Source organism: Balaenoptera physalus (genome assembly GCF_965194825.1).
Source record: "Balaenoptera physalus genome assembly, chromosome: 6".
Taxonomy (NCBI): Eukaryota; Metazoa; Chordata; class Mammalia; order Artiodactyla; family Balaenopteridae; genus Balaenoptera; species Balaenoptera physalus.
The window spans coordinates 132,137,490-132,162,856 of NC_138885.1; the positions used below are offsets into that span (position 1 = coordinate 132,137,490).

A 25,367-nucleotide genomic window follows, 5' to 3' on the forward strand; every position below is an offset into this window, starting at 1 on the left:
ATGTCTGAAAATGAGCAAGGGGACAGCGGGTTGAGCATGTGCCCAGGGAAGAGGAATTTGAGTAATGATGGTTAGGGTACTGTTTTACATTTGTGTAGCCCTTTGCAGTGTCTAAGCTGTTTTCTCAGGCATTTTCCACTCTGTATAGCACCTTCTGGGGGGGATTGAACGATCAGGAAACTGCGGTAAGGCAGTGGCTGCCTTTAGCCTAAGAGGTAGCAGCTTCAGGCCTTGCGTTCAAGCCTCTGTTGTGTTTTGTTCACATCTGAGTTTCCAGAGCACCCTGTCTGTACCCCTGTAATGGAAATTTCCAAACATACACAAAAGTAGGGAGAGGAGTTTAATTAATCACCAGTCCAAACAGTTGTCAGCCTTGCGCCTTTCTTGTGTCATCTATCCCCAGCCCTGAGCCCTGCTTTTTTCTGAGTATTTAAAAAGCACATTCTCAGGGTCCCTTTTACTTTGTAAAAGTATCCCTCTACCAGCATGCAGTTTCCTTAAGGGTCAAGGGTCCTGTCTTTTTCATCATCATATTCCTAGCAGTGCTTGCACTAAGTGTTCAGTAAATATTTATTGGAACAAAGAGTGCGTTTCATTCCACAGGTCCGTGGGGAGATGGATTTTACTGTCTAGGCTCACAGAGGCCGGGTGAGTCTTTGGTGCCTTAACTGAGCCTCCGTGTGTGTTCGGAGGCCAACCTTGTGGGTAGGGGAGATGGCTGTGCCTTGAGACATGCACGTCTGTCCATGTGCTCACCCTGGAAGAGTGGGTTCCTTTCACTCGATATGGAAGTGTGGAGAGAGTTGGAATCAGACACACCTGGGTTTGAAGCCCCGCCTCTGACCCTTCTCTGCAGACATAGGTCCTCTCTGGACCTCAGTTTCTTCATAAGTGAAAGGGGGTAGTAACTCTTCACAGGGTGGTGAAGACTGGATGAAATACTGATGAGAACTAAGTTCCTGGCACAGAGCGGGCACGGCACGGGTACCGACGCCATCTCCTCCTTGCCTGTCGCTGTGAAGTGGGAACGTTGGCAGTGCCCCCCTTAGGAGGTGGTTGTGCGGATGAAGTGGGGCCGGCCTTGGAAAGCCGTGGGCGTGGGCCGGTGTTCTGTTCACTAGGTGCTGCTGCCCTGCAGGGGCTGCGCTCCTGTGCGAGTCCTCTTTAAGATGATGTGCCTTCCTCCCCTGTCTGGTCTGCTCTGTCCTTCTCTTTCCCCGTAGGTAACCATTTTTATTATTTTATTATTTTGGTTTATTCTTTCATTGTTTCTGTTTGAAAATTTAAAAATAATATATGCACATATTTGCTTTTAATTTTATTTCTGTCTATACACACACCCACAAATATCCTTTTTACGCAAAGGTAGCATACTCCATACATGTTCTGAACCTTTCTTTTTTCACTTAATATAATCTGGAGATCATTCCATAGCTGTATAAAGATCTTCCTCATTCCTTTTACAATGGTGTAGTATTCTGTTTCCTGAATGTACCATAGTTTATTCAACCACTTGGATTATTTTCAGTCTTTTGCTATAATATTTTGTAACAAATATCCTTGCACAAACCTCATTTTATATTTTTGCTAGAGTGTCTGTGGGATAGGTTCCTTGGAGTGGGCTTGCTGGATCAGAGGGTAGATGCACGTCTGATTTGCTGGGTTTTGCCAGATTCTTGTCCTCAAGGTTTACCTCATCCTGCAGTCGGACCAGCCTGTTTCCTCACAGTCTCGCCCAGAGTGTGTTGCCTTTTTTTTTTTTTGTCAATCTGATAGTGAGAATAGTATTTTAGTTTAGTTTCAATTTGGTTTTCTCTTATTATGAGCTAGGTCGAGCATCTTTTCATGTATTTAAGGGCCATTTAAATTTATTTTTTGTGAAATGTACTATTTTAATTTTTTTGTGAAATGGCTGTTCATATTTTTTGCCCATTTTTTCTATTAGGTTGTTAGTTTGTTCTCAATTTTTAAGAACCTTTTTATAGATTAGGGATACTAGCCCTTTATGATATTTTGCAAAAAGTTTCCTCAGAATTCTCAGTGCTGGGCACTGGGTAATTAAGATGAATAAGATCAATAAGACAGCCATAGCCCTTGGGCCTCTCTTGATCTGGCGAGGGACACAGCCTCATGACGGAGGGTCATAGACTTGCCAACAGATATTTTTGGCCTGACTAGGTTCTAGGTTTGAATTTCAGATCTTCCATTTACTAGCCATGTGGCCTTGAGTGAGTTACTTAATTCTTCTGACTCCCAGTTTCCTAGTCTATAAAATGGGAATATTACTACATGCCTCCAAAGTTGGCGTGAGGATTAAAAGGTGAAAGTGGCTTGTATGTATGTGGTAGATGCGGTGGGCACTCACTTAGTAAGCGTTTAAAATAATCTATTGGTCTTGGGTATGCTGTACATGCCTGTGTTTTGTGAACAAATTATTTTCTGGTTGTTTCCTGTTTATTTATTACGGTATTCCTAAGCCCTAGAAGGAGGTTTGAGATAAGAGTAAGGAGGCCTGATATTTCTTTTGTGGTCTGTTGTTAGCTGTTTAACCTTGGACAAATTACTCAGTCCCTCAGTGACCAGTTTTCTTATTTGTCACTCAGAATATTAGTGTCTGTCTCATAGACCATAAGTGTTTGTTCTCTTAAGAAGGCAAATAGATATAAAAATGCTCATGAAAATTTCAAGTGATGTGCAAATTTAAAGTAACACTTTTTTTTTTAATTTATTTTTGCTGCGTTGGGTCTTTGTTGCTGCACGTGGGCTTTCTCTAGTTCTGGTGAGCGGGGGCCACTCTTCGTTGCGGTGCGCTGGCTTCACATCGCGGTGGCTTCTATTGTTGCGGAGCATGGGCTCTAGGTGCGCGGGCTTCAGTAGTTGCAGCATGCGGGCTCTAGAGCGCAGGCTCAAGTTGTGGCGCACGGGCTTAGCTGCTCCGTGGCATGTGGGATCTTCCTGGACCAGGGCTCGAACCCATGTCCCCTGCATTGGCAGGCGGATTCTTAACCACTGCGCCACCAGGGAAGCCCCTCTCTTCTGTTTCTTTATAAGGTGTCTGATGGCCAGAGTTTCTCAGTGGGAATAAAGTTGGTTTTAGCAATCTCATAGTTTATGTTTACTATTTTAAAAATCCTATTTAAGAGATTTTTTCCAGTCCTAAGGTCATAAAGAAATTATCCTATATTGTCTACTGAAGCTTTTAAAGTTTCTCCTTTTGCACTGAATCTGTTGGCCACCCGGAAGTGATTTCTGTGTGGTGTGTGAGGTACGGGACCAATCACACCTTACCCCTTAGATGACCTGATGTCTCAGCTCCACTGACAAGTCCCTCTCTCCCCAGCCTGCTGTCACACTCACGCTTTCAAACCTGTGAGCATCTGTTTCTGGGCTTGGATCCCCAAGTTCTACTTCTAGTACTTTGCTCTAAGGAATAGCTCAGGACATGTGGAGATATTCCATTATGGCAATAATCTTTGAAGCATTGTTGATAATATTGAGCAGGAAGCGTTCTAAATGTTCCAGCAGTGGGAGTGTGTTGAATGATATACACACATCACTACAGTGAAATACTCTGTAGCAGACAAAAATATATTTACTAATACGGCAGGCTGTTGACAACACATTAGGACAGAAGCAATAGGAAGTTCACGTACAGTACAATTCCAAGTTCATAAAAAGTTAAGAAACATGCAAATTAAAAAAACAACCTACCATCTTTGCTTCCTCCCATCCGGGTCACATTCATTGCACTTTGATCTGGCTTCGCCCTGGGTCAGGTCGAGAGTCTGCTCCGGTGGCGGGTCCTCAGTGACTCCTCACGGACCTCTCCTCTGGCTCCTCCTGGGCCCCAGTGATGACCTCGCCCGTGCACTCGACCTCAGCCCTTAGCAGGTGTCATCCACGATGCCTTCTCGGTGCTTTCTCATCTGCTCCCCTGGTTTTGTGCCACTTCCTTCTTGTCTTCCGTTTTGGACTCCCACCTCCTCTCTGCACCTGATGTTTGTGTCCTGGGGTTCCCAGTTCCTTGAGCCTCTTCTCATTCCACTCCTTCCCCGTAAGGGACTTCATTGAGGTGTCTCCCCCTTAAATTTTATCTTGTGCCCCAACTGCATTATCTGCTGCTGGCCCTCCACTCAGCTCCCCCTGGCGTCTCCGGCGTCCTCAGAGTCAGCACGTCTAAAACGAAGGCCACATCCTCCCCCAGGAGACCCCTCGGGGTCATCCCCTTCCCCCGTCTATGGTTTGTCTTCTTTTAAACGCTCTCACGCCCGTGGCCGTGCCTCATCCTCCCAGGTGCTCCTCGTTGGCTGCCGTCTTTGTAAGAGTTTCTGGAGTGTTCTGCCTGCCTCCTGGTTTCACCCCCACTCCCACTCCTCCACATTGTGGCCAAAATCATCTTTCTTAAATAAAATGTACGTCCTGAGATACCGCCCCCTGATTTGGGGCCCCTGTGACTGGGAGGTCTGGCTGTCAGTGATCTGGGCCCTTCGCCCACCTTCTCAGCCCTCCTGGGCTCTGCCTGCAGCCCGTAGGAGGCTGTGGACCTCTCTGCCTGGCCTGCTCAGACCCCTGCTCATCTTCTTAAGACCTGCTCTGGGAAGCCTTCCCTTGTGGGGGACTTGCTCCCTCCCTGGCGTCCTGTGTCCTCCGTCCTCCTCTGGTCTGAGCTGTCCCTGGAGCCCTCTGAGCCACTGCTGCTGCGTGTCTGGGGAGGGCACGAAGGGAGGGTGAGAGCAGAGGCTCCCACTGCCTCTGCAGAGAGGGCTCATCCTCCCCCGTGACTGGGTGAACAGGGCCCCAGCAAGGCAGGCCTGACCTCGCCTTCTCGGCCCACTGGTTTGCGGGCTTTTGAAGGGCATTTCCGGAGCTGCCTTACTCCGTTCTTTGCTCCTGAGCAGGATGCCTAGGACTCGAGCTTCGCCTGTGGCAGGTGCCTGGGCCGCCTCACCTGTGGGTTGGGCGGTCTCTGTCAGTCAGTAGGCGGCTTTGGCTCAGGCTGAATACCCTGCCGGCTTCCATCCCACAGCCCAGCTTGGGATTTGCATCCTCTCTGTTTGGAGGTGGGCCAAATGCTCCACTTCCCACTTACTTGCCGCTCTGCTTCTCAGTGCCTATGTGTGTTGCAAATCTGTCCTTTGTCCCTGATGGTAATGAAGGTGCCCCGGATGGCTTGAAGGACAGAGTTGGCCCTGTCGTTTGTGCAAAGAACTTGACAAAATGATTCTAAGAGCCTGGCTGACCAGCATAAGCGACCAGCCCCCCTTGGGTCTGGGTTTGGACTTCTGGTTCTCTGCTCCGATGGGCGTGAGGAGGAGCCCTGCCAGCTGAGCAGTTTCCTGTGGGTGCTGCTTACAGGCTGCCAAATGCAAAGCACAGCAGATTAGTCAGGGGTGTTCTTTTCTTGACCACTTTTAGTTCATTGCTTTTGACTGAGTGTTAAAAATATTCTGCAGCATATCTATAGTCTTCCACGAGCAGTGAATAGGAGAAGAAATGCAGTTTCTGAGAAAGCTTCAAAGAAATACTGGTCTTTATCTTTTCCCCAGCCTTTTCCGCTGAAACCCACCAGAGTCTTTTTCTGAGCATTCTTGTTCTATAAATAGAACAACAGCTCTCCTTGGGTAGCCCAAGATCACAGCTCTCATCCGCTCTCTGAAAGATTTGTGTGTGTGTGTGTGTGTGTGTGTGTGTGTGTATGTGTTGGAGTGGATTTTGGTTTAATTCTGCTTTTCTTTTATGTGTGACGTGTAGCGGGAGATGCAAGAAAAATACTCTAGCATTTATCCTTTAAAGATAACTTCTTATAACTTTTCTGGGTGTGGGCTTGTTGGTTTTGTTGCCTTTTTTTTTCTTTTTTTCTTTAATTTGCATTTGGGAAAGAGATGGAAGCGATTACTTCCTCTGCAGAGGTAAGGAAGATGTTTGGGCGCGAGGAGAGGTGACTTGGTCTGTGAGCGGGTCCTGTGGGCTCCAGAGGAAAGGCTCTCCTGGAGAGTAGAGCAGGCGTCTTGTGTCTGCACCACTGGGCACAGTCGCTGTCCTGTCTTTGAAGAGCACATTGAAATAGCATCACCATGTGCACTTGGGTCTGAAGAGAATCTTAGGAAACAACCTAGCAGTCCTTCCGTATTGCAGACTGGTTTATATCTGGAGCTCCTGGGACCAGAGGTTGGGACTTTCTCTCTGCCTTGGATTGGCACATGTCTCTTACCTTGATCTTGGGTGATGTGTTCCTCTCTCCTTAATTACCTGGAAGAACAGTTGGTGGCCTGCTCAGAAGTAAAGGTGAAGGTGCACGCCACAGAATGAGTAGGGCGGTTCCTCAGTAGTTCCCCCCGCCAGAGTTGATTCTCTAGGGAATTGGAAATGGTTGCTCTTTGTGCTGCTGGGCCAGCCCTGACAGCGCAAATTCCATCAGACCCAGCTTGGGGTCGCAAGCTGGCGTGTGCAGCCCACTGTGCCCAGGAAGCTGCAAGAGGACATTGTGTGGCGGGGATAAGGGGAGGAGCAGTGCTGCCGGCCTCCCAGGACACCCGGAGCGTGGGGCTCTCACGTGGGGTCCTGGTGCACAGCCAGGTGCTGGTGGTGTGTGTAGGGGGTTGTCGTCAGCATTCTTCTACGGGGGGTATCAGTGCATCGCGGGTTCCACTCCCTCCCCATTAGGAGCAGGATGATGGAGGGACCAGGCAGCACAGACATCTGCTCTTGCCTCTGACACATTGGGGTGACGTAGGGTTTCTGTGTCGGGTTTCATTGTGTGTCGTCTTAAGTGGCCACAGACGCCCAAGTGCTTTGTACAGCAACTTAAAAAGTTACCTAAAGTGCAGAGCTCTAGGGGATTAGGTAATTAAACAAAAGCTTCTCTGGACCCATGTTCTTGTCCTTGAACAGAATTTTTATACATTCTACCTCCATCGCATGGTGGGCCTCCGTGTAGAATGGACATTTGTTTAGGTGTGTGCAGATGCTGGAAGCTAGGCACTTGTTTCAGGGCACCTTGTTTATTAGTTTTGACTGTGTTAGTGGCTCTGAGTAGTTCAACACATCTAATGATCAGGTAGGTCCTTGAACTTTTAACTCGTAAGTGGTGTGTAGGGCTCCCTCCTCCTGTTTGGTAAGTGCCCGGGAAGCAGCTTCAGGAGAAGCCATGCCCCATTCTTGGCTTTAATTGAGCCGAGCTGAGTGGACTGCTGTTCACCTCGTGATTCTCTTTGAACTCCTGCTTGGTGGTGGGTTGGTCAGATTTTGGGGGTGGAGGAGTTTTAGTGACTTTGGCAGTGGCTCTTCTCTGTGTTACAGTGTGGGTAGACGCACATGCCCAGCCTGTGAACAGGGGTGAGGGCCCAAGGGGGCAGGCCTGGAACTGCACTGAACCCCATAGCAACCTACATCGACAGTTTTGGCAACAGGATCCTGAGAAATGGCAGGAGGCCAGAGAACACGGAGACGGGGCCAAGAATAGCTGAAAAATACCAAATGCTGAAGTTGGAGAGAGCACTGGCCCGGGGCCACTAACGGTGGTCCTGCGCCCCACTTCTGCTGACACCCCCCCCCGCCGGGGCATATGCAGGGCACACCTTGGGCCTCTGACACCCCCCCATGCCCCTCCCCCGCCACTCTGGCACGCCGTCGCCCTCTGGAGGATTGTGTCACCCTCCCCGGCTGCCTGCTCAGCCTGTCCATAGGTCAGGGTTTGGGGAGAGCGTGAAATAGTTCTGTTAGGCCATCGGCCCATGAGAGACGCAGACGCACTGGAGTCAGTGGACAGGCGCACGGCGCCGCGAAAACACACGCTCATGAGTCCTCTTCTGTGCTTTCAGACCGTCATCAAAGAGGGGATGCTGACCAAACAGAACAACTCATTCCAGCGATCAAAAAGGAGATACTTTAAGCTTCGAGGGCGAACGCTGTACTATGCAAAAACTGCCAAGGTGAGATGCAGTGGAGGAAACTTAACGAGAGAAAACTATCCGAGGAGCTGCAGGGAGAGACTGGGTTCTGCGTCCTCATCTTGGGAAAAACCTTTGATTCTAGATCTGTTATTTTGAGCGAGTTTTGTAATACTCTAGGGTGCTGGGTTTTATTTGTCTCAAGCATGTTTTATTTCATATGAACATTGATTTTTTTATTCATTTTCTTTTTCTTTAATGTCATGTGTAACCAATGGGGAAAGGAGAAAAGGTCACAGAAATAACCACATTACCATTAGATATCTTTCAGAAAAATTGGGGGTAACTGGCTTAAAAATCTCTTATTACGGCCTAAATATCTTTTTCTTAAAAACACTTTATTAAGGTATAATTGGCTTACAAAAAGCTGTACAGATACTTAATGTGTACAACTTGACGAGTTTGGCGTTGAGTGTATGTACCTGTGAATCTAACTAAAAGTATTTTTAAAGTGTGTTGGGCTTTTTGGTGTGTGAACAGAAATTGTCTCTGGCTTTCTAGCCATGATCCTTCTTCCCATGTGCCATCTGTGTAAGATTTAAAGCTAGAATCACCAGGCAGATGCCAGTGACAGAGGAGGAGCCACTGAGAGTCCTTGAGTCACTGCCCAGTTTAGACGACTGTGGTGTCATACACTTCAAACACTAGCGTGTCTGCAAACCTAGTTTTTGGTGTTCTGAATACCAGTCTTTTTGTATCAGTATTGCAGTCAATACTAATATTTCGGTATTAAAAAAAATCTGGAATCTGAATAATTTACATTTTGAGATGTATCCCTAGTGAGTTAGTGCATTAAAATTTGAAATTGAACAGAGTAACTTGTTTAGATAGGGTTCTGACCACATCCTTCATTAAAAAAAGACAAACCCTTATAGTTATTTTAGTTCGAGGGGTGGGGGAGTTACTTAAAAGACTGAGTCTCTTTTCTAAGTTATTAGCGTTTCCTCCAGGGGTTCCTGATGGAGTCCTCCTAGGGGGGACGGAAAGGTAAACAGGAGGTGAGGGCTGTGAACGGGGGGATTTGGGAGAGAGAGGAGAGGAAAATGGGGAGGGGGGCGTCTCAGGCCTGGTTCCCAGCCCTTCTTCTGGAGCCTGACTGTCTCTCTCTCCAGGACTAGATTCTCTCTGCTCTGCTCCCTTGTCTTCTTTCATGGCTGGGTCCCTTCTATTTGGGTCAGTCTCTCTTCCCCTAGAATTGTTTATTTTAGCCAGGACCTCTCCCCCCAAATGTGCAAGGTGGAGAAACTAAAGTCGGAAGGACAGAGGACCTTCAGTCGGGAACCTGCCCTCTCAGGTGGACTCGTGTGAGGACGTATTTTTGGTTCCATTAATGCAATCACTGGGGAACTCCCTGGACTAAAAAAAAAGTCTTGAGCTATACCTGTGAGCTCGGTGCTTTGTCAGAAGCAGGTAGGGTGAACTCACTCAGCGTTCATTTAGTTCTCAAGTGCTTGCCTGGGGTCGAGGGAGAGTGGTGGGCAGCCCTGGGCCAAGGGCACCTTAGCCCCCACTGACTGCAGTCCCTGTGTCTTTCCAGTCGATCATATTTGATGAGGTGGACCTGACAGACGCCAGCGTGGCTGAATCCAGCACCAAAAACGTCAACAACAGCTTTACGGTAAGTCTCTGGACGCACACCTTTCTTGATTCTTCACCACATTTGGTTTTCCTGTTTAATTTGAACAAATGTGTGTGAGCAGTTCAGACTTTTCATCCTTTGCTCTCTGATTGGAACAATTCCTGGTAAATTTTGAATTTAAGGTTCAAAATAATACTATGGTTGGAGAATAACTGAGAATTTCGCACATTAAGCACAAAAGAACAAGAGGGACCAAATGAATTTTTAAAACATGTTGTAGTTTACATTTCTTTAACAGTTTTGCACAGAAGTTTGTTTTTCATGATTGTTATAGAAAATTTGGAAAATACAGAAAATGTTGAAGCAATTAAAAAACAGCCATCAGGGGACTTTCCTGGTGGTGCAGTGGTTGGGAATCCGCCTGCCAATGCAGGGGACACGGGTTTGATCCCTGGTCCGGGAGGATCCCACATGCCGTGGAGTAGCTAAGCCCGTGCGCCACAACTACTGAGCCTGCGCTCTAGAGCCCGCAAGCCACAACTGCTGAGGCCCGCGTGCTTAGAGCCCGTGCTCACCAACAAGAGAAGCCACCGCAGTGAGAAGCCTGCTCGCTGCAACTAGAGAAAGCCCGCGCGCAGCAACGAAGACGCGACGCCGCCAAAAATAAATTAAAAATAAATAAATAAATAAATAAATTTATATTTTTAAAAAACAGCCATCATTCAGCCACCTCAAAACATAGAATGTTGATATTTTGGTGTATTTCTTTTCTTTTTAAAACTCCTCCCCCCACCACATTTATAGAAATTATGTTGTACTTTCTGCAAAAGTTCTAAATGCATAAAATCGTGTGACCTCCATACCCAGAGGTAGCCAGCTGCTCACTTTAGAGTGATTATCTTTATGTCTAAATATCTCTGTCTTTACCCACGTATAACATGAGATCGTAGTGATCCTTTCATTTTACACGTTTGGTTTTATTTTTTTCTCTTGACAGTTTATGGTGGACATTTCCCCATGTTGATTGATCTAAATGTTCATCACATTTTTTAATAGCTGTACAGCATTTCTTGTATGACTTTACAGTTTTGGCTTTGGGGGCTGACTTTAGAACCTCATGTGTAAGGTATGACTCTAATAGCAGGAATGGAATATTTTAAAATATTTTTCTCTGTGTTATTAAGTGATCTTATCTAGAAATACAGTATGTTCCCTACCTTTTTTCAGTTCTTTTATAACTCAGTCAAAGTGGGTAATTTTCTTCATGTTTAGGATCTAACATTTTGGGTTAGTATCAGTTTTAGCTACTTTCAGGTTTTTTTTAACTTGTTTATTTATGGATTGATTATGTTGCTGCTCCAAATGGGATTTTCCTTCCTTCATTTAAACTTCTACTTATTTTGTTTTGGTGTAATTAACGGCTCTTGGTTTTACTTTGTGGCTTATCGAATTAGTCAGACTTGCCTGACGGCCTCTTTTATTTTATTCCTCGTTTTATTTGGACTATTTTTACTTTTTCTGCATTAGTTTTACGGTTTACTTACTGGCTGGGGAGACAACTATGGAAGTGGATTATTCTTTGATTTATGGCTTTTAGACTGTTTAATAGGACTAGGTGTTGAATTTCACTGGAATGTTTTGAACATTAATTTAGATGATCAATTTGGTTTTAGGTATTTGTACATTTCATAATAATAAATTGTTCCTGGTAATGTTGAATGTTTTACCCTAATTTTGGATTTAGAATTTTCTGAAAGCATGTGTGTGCTTTTCTTTGGGTAGGAGATGATAGCCTTTGTTGTGTTTTGATTTCGGAGTTAAACTAGCCCCATAAAATTCATTTAGTAACTGTCCATGATTTTTTGTGCTCTGGAACATTTTTATAACTTTAGAATTGATTATTTCTTGAAAGTTTGAGAGAATTTACTTTTCAGGGAGGTAATAAGGCTCTGAATAAACCTAAAAGGTTTATTTTAATTTTTAAAAAATATTTATTTATTTATTTATTTTTGGCTGCGTCTGGTCTTAGGTGTGGCACGTGGGATCTTTTATTGCGGAGCACGGGCTCTTCCTTGCGGCACGCAGGCATCCTCTCTAGATGTGGCGCGTGGGCTTAGTTGCCCCGCAGCATGTGGGATCTTACTTCCCTGACCAGGGATCGAACCCACGTCCCCTGTATTGGAAGGTGGATTCTTAACCACTGGACCATCAGGGAAGTCCCTAAAAGGTTTGTTTTTGCTTTTTGATCACAGGAACTTTTTTACTTCTTTTTTTTTTTTACTTTTTTACTTCTTGAGTCCATTTTTGTATTTACTTTCCCATTTTTTCCACACCTTCAAATTTAGTAACATTTATTGTTTGCACTTTATTTTTATTTATTTATTTTTGGCCATGCCATGTGGCATGCGGGATCCTAGTTCCCCGACCAGGGATCGAACCCACGCCCCCTGCATTGGGAGCACGCAGTCTTAACCACTGGACCACCAGGGAAGTCCTGCACTTTAAACATAAATGCCTCTGGTTAGATCCCCTTTCACATATCTGATTTTACTTGTTTAGCTTTTGTTTTTCTTGTCGTATTTTTCTCTTTTTAAAAATTTTATTGAAGTATAGTTGATTTACAATGTTGTGTTAATTTCTTCTGTACAGCAAAGTGATTGTTATACATATATATATTCTTTTTTCATATTCTTTTACATTGTGGTTTATCACAGGATATTGAATATAGTTCCCTGTTCCTATACAATAGGGCCTTGTTGTTTATTTATTCTACATATAATAGTTTGCATCTGCTAATCCCGAACTCCCAACCCTAACCTCCATCCCTCCCCTACCTACTCTCCCCCTTGGCAACCACAAGTCTATTCTATATCTGTGAGTCTGTTTCTGTTTCATAGATATGTTCGTTTGTGTCGTGTTTTAGATTCCACACATAAGTGATGTCATCTTGTATTTGTCTTTCTATTTCTGACTTTCTGACTTAGTATGATAATCTCTCGGTCCATCCATGTTGCCGCAAATGGCATTATTTCATTCTTTTTTATGGCTGGGTAATATTCCATTGTGTATACATATCACATCTTCTTTATCCATTCACCTGTTGATGGACATTTAGGTTGTTTCCATGTCTTAGCTATTGTAAATAATGCTGCTATGAACACAGGGGTGCATGTATCTTTCAAATTATAGTTTTACTGGGATTGATGGATTATATGGCAACTCTATTTTTAGTTTTTTGAGGAACCTCCATACTGTTTTCCATAGTGGCTGCACCAATTTATATTCCCACCAACAGTGTAGGAGGGTTCCCTTTTCTTCACACCCTCTCCAGCATTTGTTATTTGTAGACTTTTTAATGATGGCCTTTCTGAGCGGTGTGTGGTGGTACCTCATTGTGGTTTTGATTTGCATTTCTCTAGTAATTGGTGATGTTGAGCATCTTTTCATGTGCCTATTGGCCACCTGTATGTCTTCTTTGGAGAAATGTCTGTTTAGGTCTTCTGCCCATTTTTCGATTGGGTTGCTTGTTTTTTTGTTATTGAGTTGTATGAGCTGTTTGTACATTTTGGAAATTAAGCCCTTGTCAGTTGTATCATTTGCAAATATTTTCTTCCAGTCAGTAGGTTGTCTTCTCATTTTGCTTGTGGTTTCCTTTGCTCTGAAAAAGCTTATAAGTTTGATTACGTCCCATTTGTTTATTTTTGCTTTTATTTCTATTGCCTTGGGAGACTGTCTTGTCATATTTCTTAAACTCTATCATTTTTGTTTTTTAAGAGATCCAGTTCTTAGATTATTGAACAATTCCATTTTTCTATTACCTAATTTATTTTCTGCATTTATATTTATTGTCTTCTGCCTGCTTTTCATAACTTTTTAAAACAACTTATTTATTGGCTCATTTTAATTTTCATATATATAAATAATTAAAAGACATTAGGGACTCAGAATTTAACTGAGTGCATTTCTGTTCACATTCCAACATTCCAAAAGTTGTTTTTTCTCGCAGTAGAAAAATGTTAGTAAAGATAAATTACATTTCTGATAAAGTTATTGAAGAAAATTTTAAAGTGTATAAATAAAATAGGAAATTTAAAACCATCCACATTCCTACTACCCAAAGATACCTAATAATTTATATTGATTTATGTCGTTCCCACCAAATGTGTTTTATAAAGTATAGTTTTTAACCTTCTTTCTTCACTTAACAATGAGCTTTTTTTCTTATAATATCCTTCAAAATCTTGTTTATTCGGGTGGCATAGTATTCCATCATATAAATGTATATGTTTAACCAGTCCCTATATTCCATTTTTTCGTATAAAATAACACTGTGCTGTACACTTGTACACAGATACTTTTGCATATTTCTGATTATTTCCATAGCCTAAGTTCTTAGAAGTGGAATCCCTTTTGAGTTAGAAAGTGTGAACTTTTAAAAGACTTTTGAAAAATAAATGAGGTACTGATACGTGTTACAACTTGGATGGGCCTTGAAAACATGCTGAATGAAAGCCAGGCACAAAAGACCACATATTTTATGATCGCATTTATATGAAATGCACAATAGTCAAATCTGTAGAGACAGTAGATTAGTGGTTGCCAGAGGCTGTGGGAAGGAGGAGTGCTAATGGGTACCGGATTTTAGTTGGGGGTTTGTGGCAGAATGTTCTAACATTAGATAGTGGTGATGGTTGCACAACTTTATGAATATGCTAAAAACCACTGAATTGTATACTGTAAAAGGATGAATAATTGTATGAGAATTATATCTCCATAAAAAATAGTATGCCACTATGCTTTGGTACTACATGAGTTATTATGGAGCTTTGTCAGTCTGATTTGAGAATGAACCCTGATTTATATACTGTCTCTATGGGAAAATGTGTGCCAAATAGTTGACTTCCAGATGTCGAGCCAGTTCCTGGGGGGCGGTCATGGATGGTTTCCCAGCCCTTGGGGCAGAGGCACTGATTCTTTCACATTTATTTTAGATTTTGTTAGTGCTGTAAAAACTGCTTTTTCATCTGAGGATGTGCTGAAAGGACAAGAGAAAGAGTAATAATGAGGTTCCCCAGAAATATTCCAAAATAAGGAGACCATTTCTGAGCAATCCGTGATGGCGCCTGGAATTTGGGGATACATGGGGAGTGTTTGGAGCCAGTTGACCGGTGCCCACTTCCCCGAGGCATGCTTCCACAGAGGGTCGGTAGGTTCTGGACTCTCCCATTTCTAACGCCCTGCAGTATTTACTGTCTGAACTCTGAACCTGTCACTTCCCATACAGCAAACTGCAGGAATCTGCATGCAGCTCCTAGGAGGCAGGGCCTGGCCTTGGACTTTGCCAGTGCCTGACCCATGTGTTCAGGGAAGTGAGTGCAGAATGAATGAATGCATTTGCCCAGAAGCTACTACATTTCCTGGGATATCTCATTTGGTTTTCCAGCTATTCCGGTAGTAATTTCCAAATTCCACAATTTCTATTAAAATTGCATGCCTGATACAAACAACAAGGCAGTGAAAGTTGCTGTTATCATGAATCAACCAGCAGATGGGAACCTTTTGTAACTGGAAAAGAATGAGTAAATTTGCTCCACATTAGAAAAGACTCCATTTTAATTTCTCCCTAAAATGGCCAAAGAACTGTATCATAAAGAAATAAGGATCCAAGGGACAAGAGACTTCCAAGGGAGATGGAAGGAAATATTTGGGGGAGAGGAGAGATTTTTATACAGGTTTGATGGAAGAAATGGTACGAAGGAGGCTTACGTAACTGGAGAGGGGTCTGCTTGTCTTCTGTTCTTTAAGAACAAAGTGAAAGCGGGATGCAGCTAAAGACACCGATGTGCCTTTAGATGAGGTGGAGCTTTGGCCGTGGGAAATTTCAGAAGATGGGGAGTAGAGCAGAGTCCTCTGCTCCTCTGCATTCTTACCTTCAAGTGGGGTCACCCCTTACAAGGCCAAAGAGCATAACAGCAGCATGAAGAGGAAAAGGATTTGCCAGCTTCGTGTCCCAGCCTCTGAAATAACATGAAATATGTTTTCGATAATTAAACATGTTTATATTAATCTATGAAAACTAAAAGACTTTTGGTATATTATTGCCAAATTGCCTTTAGAACGTGTATGAGTAGGACTTCATGAAGTGGTTTTTTTCTATCCTTTCACAAATACCATGTGTTAAAATTTTAGAACATCTTTGCCACTTTGATAAAAATGGTAATTTGTTTTATTTCTTTGATGATCAAAGTGAGGTCATACGTTTCTCACAGTCTGTTGGCCATTTGTATTAATTTCTCTATGAATTGATTTTTCATGTGCTTTTGCATAGTCAGCTCTGTATTTTGGGGGTTCAAAATTACTCCTCTCTCTTATTCTATTTATCTACATAAGTTTGCCCCCATTGGCTATGCTTGTTTTAGTGGTCCTTTTTTTGTTTTGTTTTTTTTAAAAACTAGATTTCATACACTAATAATAGGCCAAAATTGTCAGGTTAAAATACTTCTCATTTTCCCCTTATATTTCTTTTCATGGGATAATTTAAAAATTATTTTCAGCCTTATCAAAAAATTTACAGATTTGTTCTGAAGGTATATTTTAACTACCATGACTCTTCAAAGGAGTTTGTCAAAGCAGCATTTCTGCTTTACTGAAAGTTTGTATATTCTAAATAATTTTAAAAATCGAAATATGACTTCCAAACTGAAACGTGCACAGATGGATGTACAGAGCTTGATGTGTAACCGTCACCCAGTTCAAGCTGTGGAACACGTCTAGGCCCTGGGAAGCTCCCCTCGCGGTATCGCCCAGTTGTTCCCCCTCCCCCACCCCCGGCCACATGTAACCACCACCCTAACTTCTAATACTATAGATTTGTGTTGACTGTTTTAGATATTTGATGTAAATGAGCTCATATTCTTCTGTGTATATTCTTTTGTGTCTGCTTCTGATCTGTGTGTTTCCTAATTCCTTGGCATTTGGGTGATTTTTCTAGTCCTTTTTTTTTTTTTTTTTTGGTTGCACTGGGTCTTTGCTGCGCGTGGGCTTTTCTCTAGTTGCGGCGAGCGGGGGCTACTCTTTGTTGCAGTGTGTGGGCTTCTTATAGCAGTGGCTTCTGTTGTTGTAGAGCACGGGCTCTAGGCACGTGGGCTTCAGTAGTTGTGGCACGCGGGCTCAGTAGTTGTGGCTCACGGGCTCTAGAGCGCAGGCTCAGTAGTTGTGGCACACGGGCTTAGTTGTTCCACGGCATGTGGGAACTTCCCGGACCAGGGCTCAAACCCGCGTCCCCTGCATTGGCAGGCAGAATCTTAACCACTGTGCCACCAGGGAAGTCTGATTTTTCTCGTCTTAACTCTACTGTGATCAGAGAACATACTCGGAATGATTTCAGTCCTTTAAAGTTGTTGAGGCTTTCTTTATGACCCAGTAAATGGTCACTTTTCCTAAGTGTTCCATGTGCATTTGAACAGAACTTGGATTCATTAGTTCTTGTAAGTTGATTAGGACAAAAGTTTAATCATTTTTCTCAAATCTTTTATAACCTTCTGACTAGTTTTTCTCTTTGTCCTATTAGTTATTGAGTGAGATTTATTAAAGTCTCCTACTGTGATTGTGGACTTACCTGTTTTTTGTTTTCATTCTGTTAATTTTTACTTTATATATTTGAAGGCTTATTATTAAATGCAAACAGATTTAGAATTATTTTATATTCTTACTAGATTGACCCTTTTATTATGAAATAACCTTTTATTTCTCTTAATGTTTTTTGCCTTAAAGTTTACTTTGATGTTACTGTAGCTACAGTAGCTTTATTTTGGTTAGTAATTGTATTGTAAGTAGTGGTATATAATTTTCCATCCTTTTACTTTAAACCTTTTTGTTTATATTTAAGATGTGTCTCTTGTAAGCAGCATAAAGTTGTGTGGTTTTTTAAATTGTCTATTGGACTGTTTAATTGGATGGTGCCTTTAACTAGATTATGTTTAATCTATACTTAGTTTTAGATTCTCTTGTATTTGGGTACAAATCCAATACATTATTACTTGTTTTCTCTTTGTCTCACATTTTATATTTTTTCACATCTTTCTTTCTAAAATGGATGAATTATTTCATTTTCTCCTCTCTTTTAGCTTGTTTCATATACATTATTTTAGTGGATATTTTATAGATTGCAAAATATATCCTTGACTTATTAACTTCTACTTTAGATTAGTGCTTCCCAGACAATGCAGGGATCTTAGAGCATTTAAACTCTCTATACTCTTCATCGCTATTGAAATTATAATTGAAATTTCGACTAATTTCTGGTACTTAAGAAGGGAACCTCTCAGGACTTCCCTGGTGGCGCAGTGGTTAAGAATCCGCCTGCCAATGCAGGGGACATGGGTTTGATCCCTGGTCTGGGAAGATCCCACATGCTGTGGAGCAACTAAGCCCGTGTGCTGCAACTACTGAGCCTGCACTCTAGAGTCCACGAGCCACAACTACTGAGCCTGTGTGCCACAACTACTGAAGCCCTTGCGCCTAGAGTCCGTGCTCTGCAACAAGAGAAGCCACCACAATGAGAAGCCTGCGCCCCACGACGAAGAGTAGTCCCCGCTCACTGCAACGAGAGAAAGCCCACGTGCAGCAACGAAGACCCAACACAGCCAAAAATAAATAAATAAAATAAATAAATTAAAAAAAAAAAAGGAAACCTCTCTATAGTCACCTCTCGCCTTTGTGCTGGTTTGTTATTTACTTTAATTTTACATATATTTGAAACCTCATAGGACATTATTATACAGTCAACAATTATTTAGATTTCTAGTGAATATTTGCCTTTTCTGTTGCCCTTCATTTCTTTCTGTATTTCTGTGATCTATGTGGGGTAATATTCTTTCTGTGAAAAATTCTCTTTAATTTCTTTAGTGTTGGTTTCTACTTTTGTTTTATTTCATCTTTTTGAAGGTTATTTTTGCTTGTTATACAGTTCTAGCATGGCAGTCATTTTCTTTCAGCAATCTAAAAATGTCATTCCATTGTATTGTAGCTTCCATTATTTTTGTTAAAAGTAACTTGTCAGTCCTGTTGTTGTTCCTTGGATGATAATATACCTTGCACCCCCCACCCCACCCCCGTCTGACTACTTTTAAGATTTTTCTTTTCCTTTGGCATTGTGCTGTTTTACTGTGATTTTCCCAGGCATGGTTCTTTGTGTTTATCTTGCTTAGTGTTCCTAGCACTTCTGAAATCTGCAGCTCTATGTCCCTTCTGTTGTCAGTTTGGGGGAAGTCTTGGTTATTATCTCTTCAAGTATTGCTTCTACCAGTTAATTTACTTTGTTTTTATCTTGGCTTATTCTCATTTGATAGAGAAAATATTTTTTAAATGCTTTCTGTTTAACATTGTCATTTTCCTGCCTCAGGGAAAGATTGTCCTTTCAGCACGTGCATTTCCTCTTGGGTATCCAAATGTCTTCACTGACTTTGGACATCCCCCCTCCCTGATCTAGTAGTCATCTTTGAGCTTTCTTTAGTGATTTTAGTTGTATTCAAGTCCTAGGCTGGCTTCTTTTATAATCTTCCCACAGCAGCCTAGAGCTATAGAGCTAGCTATAGCCTATAGCTATAGCTGTTCTTTTATAATCTTCCCACAGCAGCCCAGGAATTGTAGGGCCATTAGAGTTTAGTGCTTTCGTTTACTTATTTCTTCAAGTCAGTGTTCCATCATTTTAAACCTGTGTTCTATTTTGATAAATATTTGATGAAATGTCATCACACTCCTTTAAAGTTATTTGAAGTTTCAGAATGCAGCAAAAACAAATGAAAGCAGTGGGGCACAGCATAGCTCTGTTCTCACACTGCCCCCACCCCCGCCATCCCTCCCTTGAGAGTCGCTGCTCCGAGTCCCTGCAGTTTTGTTTACTTTGTTAAATGCTGTAACGGGCTGCGTGAGAGCAAGGATTTTTGTCTGTTTTGTTCACTGTTTTACCCAAGTGCCAGCACACAGTAGGTGCTCATAATTATATGTTGAAGAGTGACTTGATCACCACTAGTTCCAGGATGATCTTGGCCCTGTTCCTCTCACTGATTTCACTCAGTAGAGCACTTTCAGTGGACAGGTGCTGAGTAGCAGTAACAGAGCTCCCTTCATGTTGTGAACGGTCCTGTGTGAGTGGCAGGTACTGAGCAGTCAGGAGCAGCGGGCCAAGAAGGAAATAGCTTGGCTGCAGCGGCGGGCGGCTGTCAGGGCAGGCCTTCCCGTGGCTGGGACGTGGCCGGGAGAGACGTGCAGAGGCCTGAGGCTGAGAGGGGCCGTGGCCAGCAATGCCAGGGGTCGGTGTCTGGGGTTGAAGTGGTTCCTGTCAGAGGGAGTGGAGCACGTGAGGGTGGCGAGATGGGCAGAGGGCAGAGGTGAAGTGCTTTCCAGGCTGTGGGGAGTTTGGACCTTTTTGTCATATGTATTGGGAAGATTTTTAAAGCCTGTGGGTTTTTGTTATGGCTGCTGCTGGAGAATAGATCTGCAGGGAAGGGGTGGCCAGAATGGGCGTGAGGAGGCTGGACAGGTGGCCTTTTCTGTGGCAGGTGAGGGAGGTGGAGGGGGAACAGGGCCTTGCAGGCAGTTTGGTTAAACACTGCTCTTTGTTAGCAGCGCTGCTCTTTGTTCTGCGTGATTCAGGCACAGTACTGAAGAAAAACGGGTATTGAGCAATCAACGAGAGATGGTTCTAGATGCTTCCTAGAAAGCAGCTCTGCACAAGGTATCACGGTCACATTGCACAGGGCGAGCCTCTGGCAGCTCTGTACTTTCTCCCTTTACCAGGGTGTGTTGCTGGCCGCTTCCATTTTTAGAAATTTCACCCCAGACACTGACTTCATGGTGGCTGGTGTCAGAGGCTCTGTCCCTTTTGAGGGAGGCAGAATCAGAGCCAAATTCAATTTAGTGAAGATTTTCTCAACGAGTAGGATAAAGGGATGCGTCACCTGCGGTGGACACAGGTGCTCCTGATGGAGGCTGGGGAGCGGGTTGAGTGCCGAGCCCCGGCCGTGTCCCCGCGAGGGCGAGGAGCCTGGAGCGTGCGGGGTCACAGACTCCCAGCCTGCGCTGCCTCTCGGAGAGGATGCTGTGTTTCCCCAAGCCCCTCACCTCAGTCAGGGACGCCCCGGGCACCTGCGGCCACACCAGCACCACGCGCGGCTTGCTGGTTTGGCCGAGGCAGCACCTCGGAGTCCTGGGGCTGGTGGGAGCTCACGGCCCCCCTGGGTGGGGCTCTGGGTCCCCACACGGTCAGAGTTGGGCAGGGACGGAGGCTGCCCTCAGGGGAGAGCCAGGCCCAGCGCTGTGGAGAAGGAAGCAAGGAGCCTGAGGGCTCCACCTGTGTGTTTGCTGTGACATGGCCAGTTACATTTTGCTTCGTTTATGGGGGAAGTTACGTGCTATGTGGAATTTCCAAATTTCGGGTTTCCCAGAGGAGTCAGGGACTCTGTCTTTGATGTTCAGGATCTGTGTTTCCTCACTCAGGTGTAAGAGCCTAGACAGCAGGGCTGGCTTATAGTTCTTTCTTTATCTCTGAAGGTGCCCGCACAGGGCCTTGCACAGAGGCAGGGTGCACAGGCAAGGACTGGGAAGCCAGGGCGTGAGTCCCAGCTTGGCCTCTTACCGGCTGAGTGACCTTGGGCAAATCACACACGGCTCTGAGCCTCAGTTCCCTCGTCTGAGGAGTAGGGATAATAATAGTACCTGCTTGTGGGCTGTTGGAAGGGTTAAATGAATTAACGTAATGTAGGCGTGATGAAAGTGGTTGCTATTATTGACAATACGATTATAGGCACTTACTATAACAAGTGAGTATTGGATGAGTTAATGATGGAAAGCAATGGACCAAATTAACTTACTGTGTCATTGGTCTTAATTGGAAAATGTTCTTTGGTTTGGTACACCTGTGTTTCTTAAGTGGCTCGTCCTGCGATCACTGCAGATCTCACTGGCCTGGGGCAGTCTGCTCACTCCTACCCGGGCCATAGGAGCAGCTGCAGTGGAGCTGGACCTCGAAGAGGAAAGACGAGTTCTACTGGAATATACCTGAATATAAAACCATTAAAAAGAGGCATCTTCTGCCCATTTTTAAAAGCACTGTAAGTCCTCGAGTGCCTCCTCGTTTCTTATCTAATGCCATCCAGGGGATCTGGCGCTCCCCGACCCTCCCAGCCTCTCCACGACACGGACCTGCTCCGGTCCAGCCTGCTCTTTTTGCAGGGAACGAATGCCCTGTGCACGTTCGCCTGCCGGCCGTGGTCTCTGCAGGGCTTCTCGGTCTGAGGCCCTCTCCCCAAACTCTCCCCGTCGACCAGGTCCATTCCTCAAAGGTAGGGCGAAAACACCCTGTTCCCTAAGACCTTCCTGTTCATGCTGTGGTCAGAAGGGAACGAACGCTCTGCCGCCTTCTCCCTCAGGGCGGTGGCTCCCAGCCTTGGCTATGCCTGATCACCCTTTAGAACTTAAAAAAAGGGTTCCTGGCACCATCCCCAGAGATTGTGCTGCTGATTTACAAATGGGTGATTTTTCAAAGCTCTCCTCGATTTTGAGGTGCAGCCACATTTGGGACCCACACTCCTGCAATGCTGAGTTGAGTGCAGCCTCCTTAGTAATCTGGGCATGTGGTCGCACCTTCTGCGTCTTGACTTGAGGTCAGGGGTTCTCTTTCACAGCTTGCCGTCCCAGTGCAAGGCACATGCCAGCTGTGCGAGGGAGCGGGAGCCAGGAAGTCGGTTCTGTTGCCACTTTCTGTTCAGAGAATTGCTGCTCCTTTGTGAAGCCCAGTGGAACAGACGTTCATTATTGCAGATGGTCCTGTGGGCCGGGCCCCTTTTTGTTACTGGGAGTGAGCGGGACCTAGGAGCTCCCTGGAGCTGTGTGCTTCTGGATTCTGGTGAGTAGCTTCGGGAGGGGCTGGCTCCTTTGCTCTGTGTGCATTTCCAGGTTTGACAGCTTGAAAACTTCTTGCTTACCGCTGGAGAATATAGGAGTAATTTGACAAGTAAGACTTTACCCTGGCAACCTTATTTCTGAAATCATATAGAGATCAGTTGGAAAAGATGCATGTTTTAGAAAGACTCGTCTTCCCTTCTTTCAAAGGGGAAGAAGTCCCTGCCGTGGCAAACTCCGGTAGGTGTCCGGGGGTGGATGGAGGTGGAAGATGCGTTCCCTATGCCTAGAGACTTCTTACGGGCTGTTAGACGTGAACAGAAATCATGATTGGACCCTGTGACAGGTGTAATGCAGAGGAAGGTGCAAAAGGCAGTGAGAGAGAGGAGAAAGAAGTGTCTCAGTCCGCCTGGGGAGTGGAAGCTTCTGCTGAGAAGGGGATGTGTGAGCGTGACCTGGGGGCTGGGCCTCTTGCAGAGACGGCATGGGCGAGCCCGCAGGTCAGATGCGTTCCAGGAGTAGCACCCAGGAGCTCCCATTCACTGACAGACCAGCAGACCAACAGTGTGCAGACAGCTTATTAACGTAGTTCTTAAAGTGTTTGAATCGTGATAATGATTTTAAAGGAAATTTAAAGTGGAAAAAACAAAGATCCTGCAGTAGCTCAGCAGCTGTTTTCTTTTTTCATGTTCCCTTAAGACTTTTTCATAGGCAAACATTAAGTTTTGCATATGTTTTATGTACATCAACATATGTATAGTTTTATATTTTGGCTTCATTTATTCATCGTATAACTGTTCCCACATTGTGAGCCTCTATAATGACCACCTCTCTAGTTGTGGGTATTTCATCATGTAGATGAGTCATAGCTGATCAGTTAAACTTCATTTACTCCTGCAGTATTAGGGACTTAGAATGTTTTCAGTTTTTCCTGTTGCAGATCATGCTAGCACAAGCGTCTTAGATCACAGGAGGGACATTTGGGAAAATGAGTGTGGTCTCTCCCTGCAGAGTAGCTCCTGTGCTGGGTTCCTTTGCGCAGGAGAGGGTGCAGGTTTTCCTGAGGGCGGCCTTTGCTCGGTCGTGGGGCCTTTCTCACCTCTGTCGCCTGACTTGAGGTTGAGAAGATAAAACTTCCTTCCGCTCTGCGTGATTCTGGTTTGCTTCTGGTTTACAGCTTCATTTCTGAGCGTGAGGACTTCTGTATTTCAGCTTCTGCTTACTTCACATTATTTTACATGGGTCACAACTGGAACTTTAACGTATCCTATACCCCCAGAATCTCTGGTGAGTGTGTCATGTACCTGTAGTAAAGGAAAGGAGGAGGCTGGGCTGGGTTTCATGATGAGGAAGTGGACAGACAGCTCAAGGGACCCTGGTGTCAGTGACCGAGCTGGTGGAGGAAGAAACGTGAGCAGAAAGTTGGGAACGTCTGCTCTGCAGGCAGCGCAGCCTGGAGAAGGGCAGTGGAGAAGTCAAGAACACGCAGGCGTGAGGGGTGGGGGGTGGTCGGGAGGGGGCGGAAGGAGCTTGGGCAGAGGGCAGAAAGCAAGAAGCGAACGCTTAGTGGCGTGATATAAGAATAGAATGAAGGCAAGGATGGGCCCTCGGTTTATTCTTAAATTTCAGGAAAATGGATTAGCCAAATAATGGGGATTGAAAATAGAGTTTTCAGTATACACTGAATGAGAATTAAATTTAGGATATACGTGTTTAGAGAGCTGTTTCTGCATAATGCCATATACAGCATTGCATACCTAAAAGGGAGTTTACATTTAATTTTTAGTATTTAATGTTTAGAAGATCATAAAGGTGTGTATATTAGAAATAGGTTTGGCTGCTAAATTAGTTTCCTGGGGCTGCCATGACAAATTACCATATGGCTTAGAACAACAGAAATGTACTCTCTCACATTTCTGGAGGCCAGAAGTCTGAAATCAAGGTGTTGGCAGGCCTGTGCTCCCAACCGAGGTCTTAGGGGAGATTCCATTCCATGCCTCTTCCAGCTTCTGGTGGCTCCAGGCATTCCTTGGCTTGTGGCTGCATCACCCCCATCTCTGCCTCCATCTTCGCAGGACTTTCTCCTCCTTCCCCTGTGTCCTTTCTTCTGTCTCTTATAAGGACACTTGTCATTGGATTTAGGGCCACCCAGATAATCCAGGATGATTGCATCCTAAGATCCTTAATTATGTTTACAAAGACTTTTTCCAAATAAGCTCATATTCACAGGTTCTGGGGATTAGAACACGGGCATATTTTTTTGGAGGCCATCTTTCAACCCACTACATCTGCTTGTAAAAAATAGTTGTCAAAATAAAAATGGTGTGAACATGTAAAGTTTTATTTTTCTATACAGAAGTAGGCAGTCCTTGATCAGTATGGCAGTTCTACAGGGTCATCTGGGTCCCTCGAGAATTTGATTCTCCTGGTCCAAGATGACTGCTAGAGTGCCATTCACCCCCTGATCTCCTTTTGGGAGATGGGGGAGAGGGAGGAGAAAAGAAAGGGTGTTGTTGCCTGGCAGAGGTTTTTTTACCTAGGTTCATGGACCTTCTTCCCCACAAGGGGTCGGTGGGTTTGACTATATTTTATTAAAACTGATTTTCATTGCAATGGTATTTCATTTTCTGCATTTAGAGACATTCTGAGAGGGTCCATAGGCTTCACCAGACTGCCAAAAGGGGTCCATGGCACAAAAAAGACATTCCAAGTTTCAGTATAATTTCAGTAGAAATTGAATGAGAATTACATTTAGGATATACATGTTTAGAGGGCTGCTTTTCTGCAAAATTCCATATTGGAATTTTGTGTGATTTCCCAAAAATATGACTTAGCACTTCTGTTAGTCAAATGACTACAGCGTATGGCCATCGGCATAGGGATCTAGCAGGCTTTGCTCATAGCATCATCCTGATGGTTGCCCTGAAATGACCATG

General features: G+C 44.3%; 1 protein-coding gene across 5 annotated transcripts in view; it reads left to right on the forward strand.

The window, feature by feature from the left end:
• The window catches only part of DGKD (diacylglycerol kinase delta), a 110,712-nt gene that overhangs the window by 22,325 nt on the left and 63,020 nt on the right, over positions 1-25,367 (forward strand). For all 5 annotated transcript variants that reach the window (XR_014265066.1, XM_082466276.1, XM_082466274.1 and 2 more), the window contains exons 2-3: positions 7,821-7,931; positions 9,487-9,567. Coding sequence is in view for 4 of the 5 variants with exons in the window: in XM_082466276.1 (XP_082322402.1) it covers positions 7,821-7,931; positions 9,487-9,567 (192 nt within the window). In the remaining variant the exon portion in view is untranslated. The remainder of the gene's footprint in view (positions 1-7,820; positions 7,932-9,486; positions 9,568-25,367) is intronic.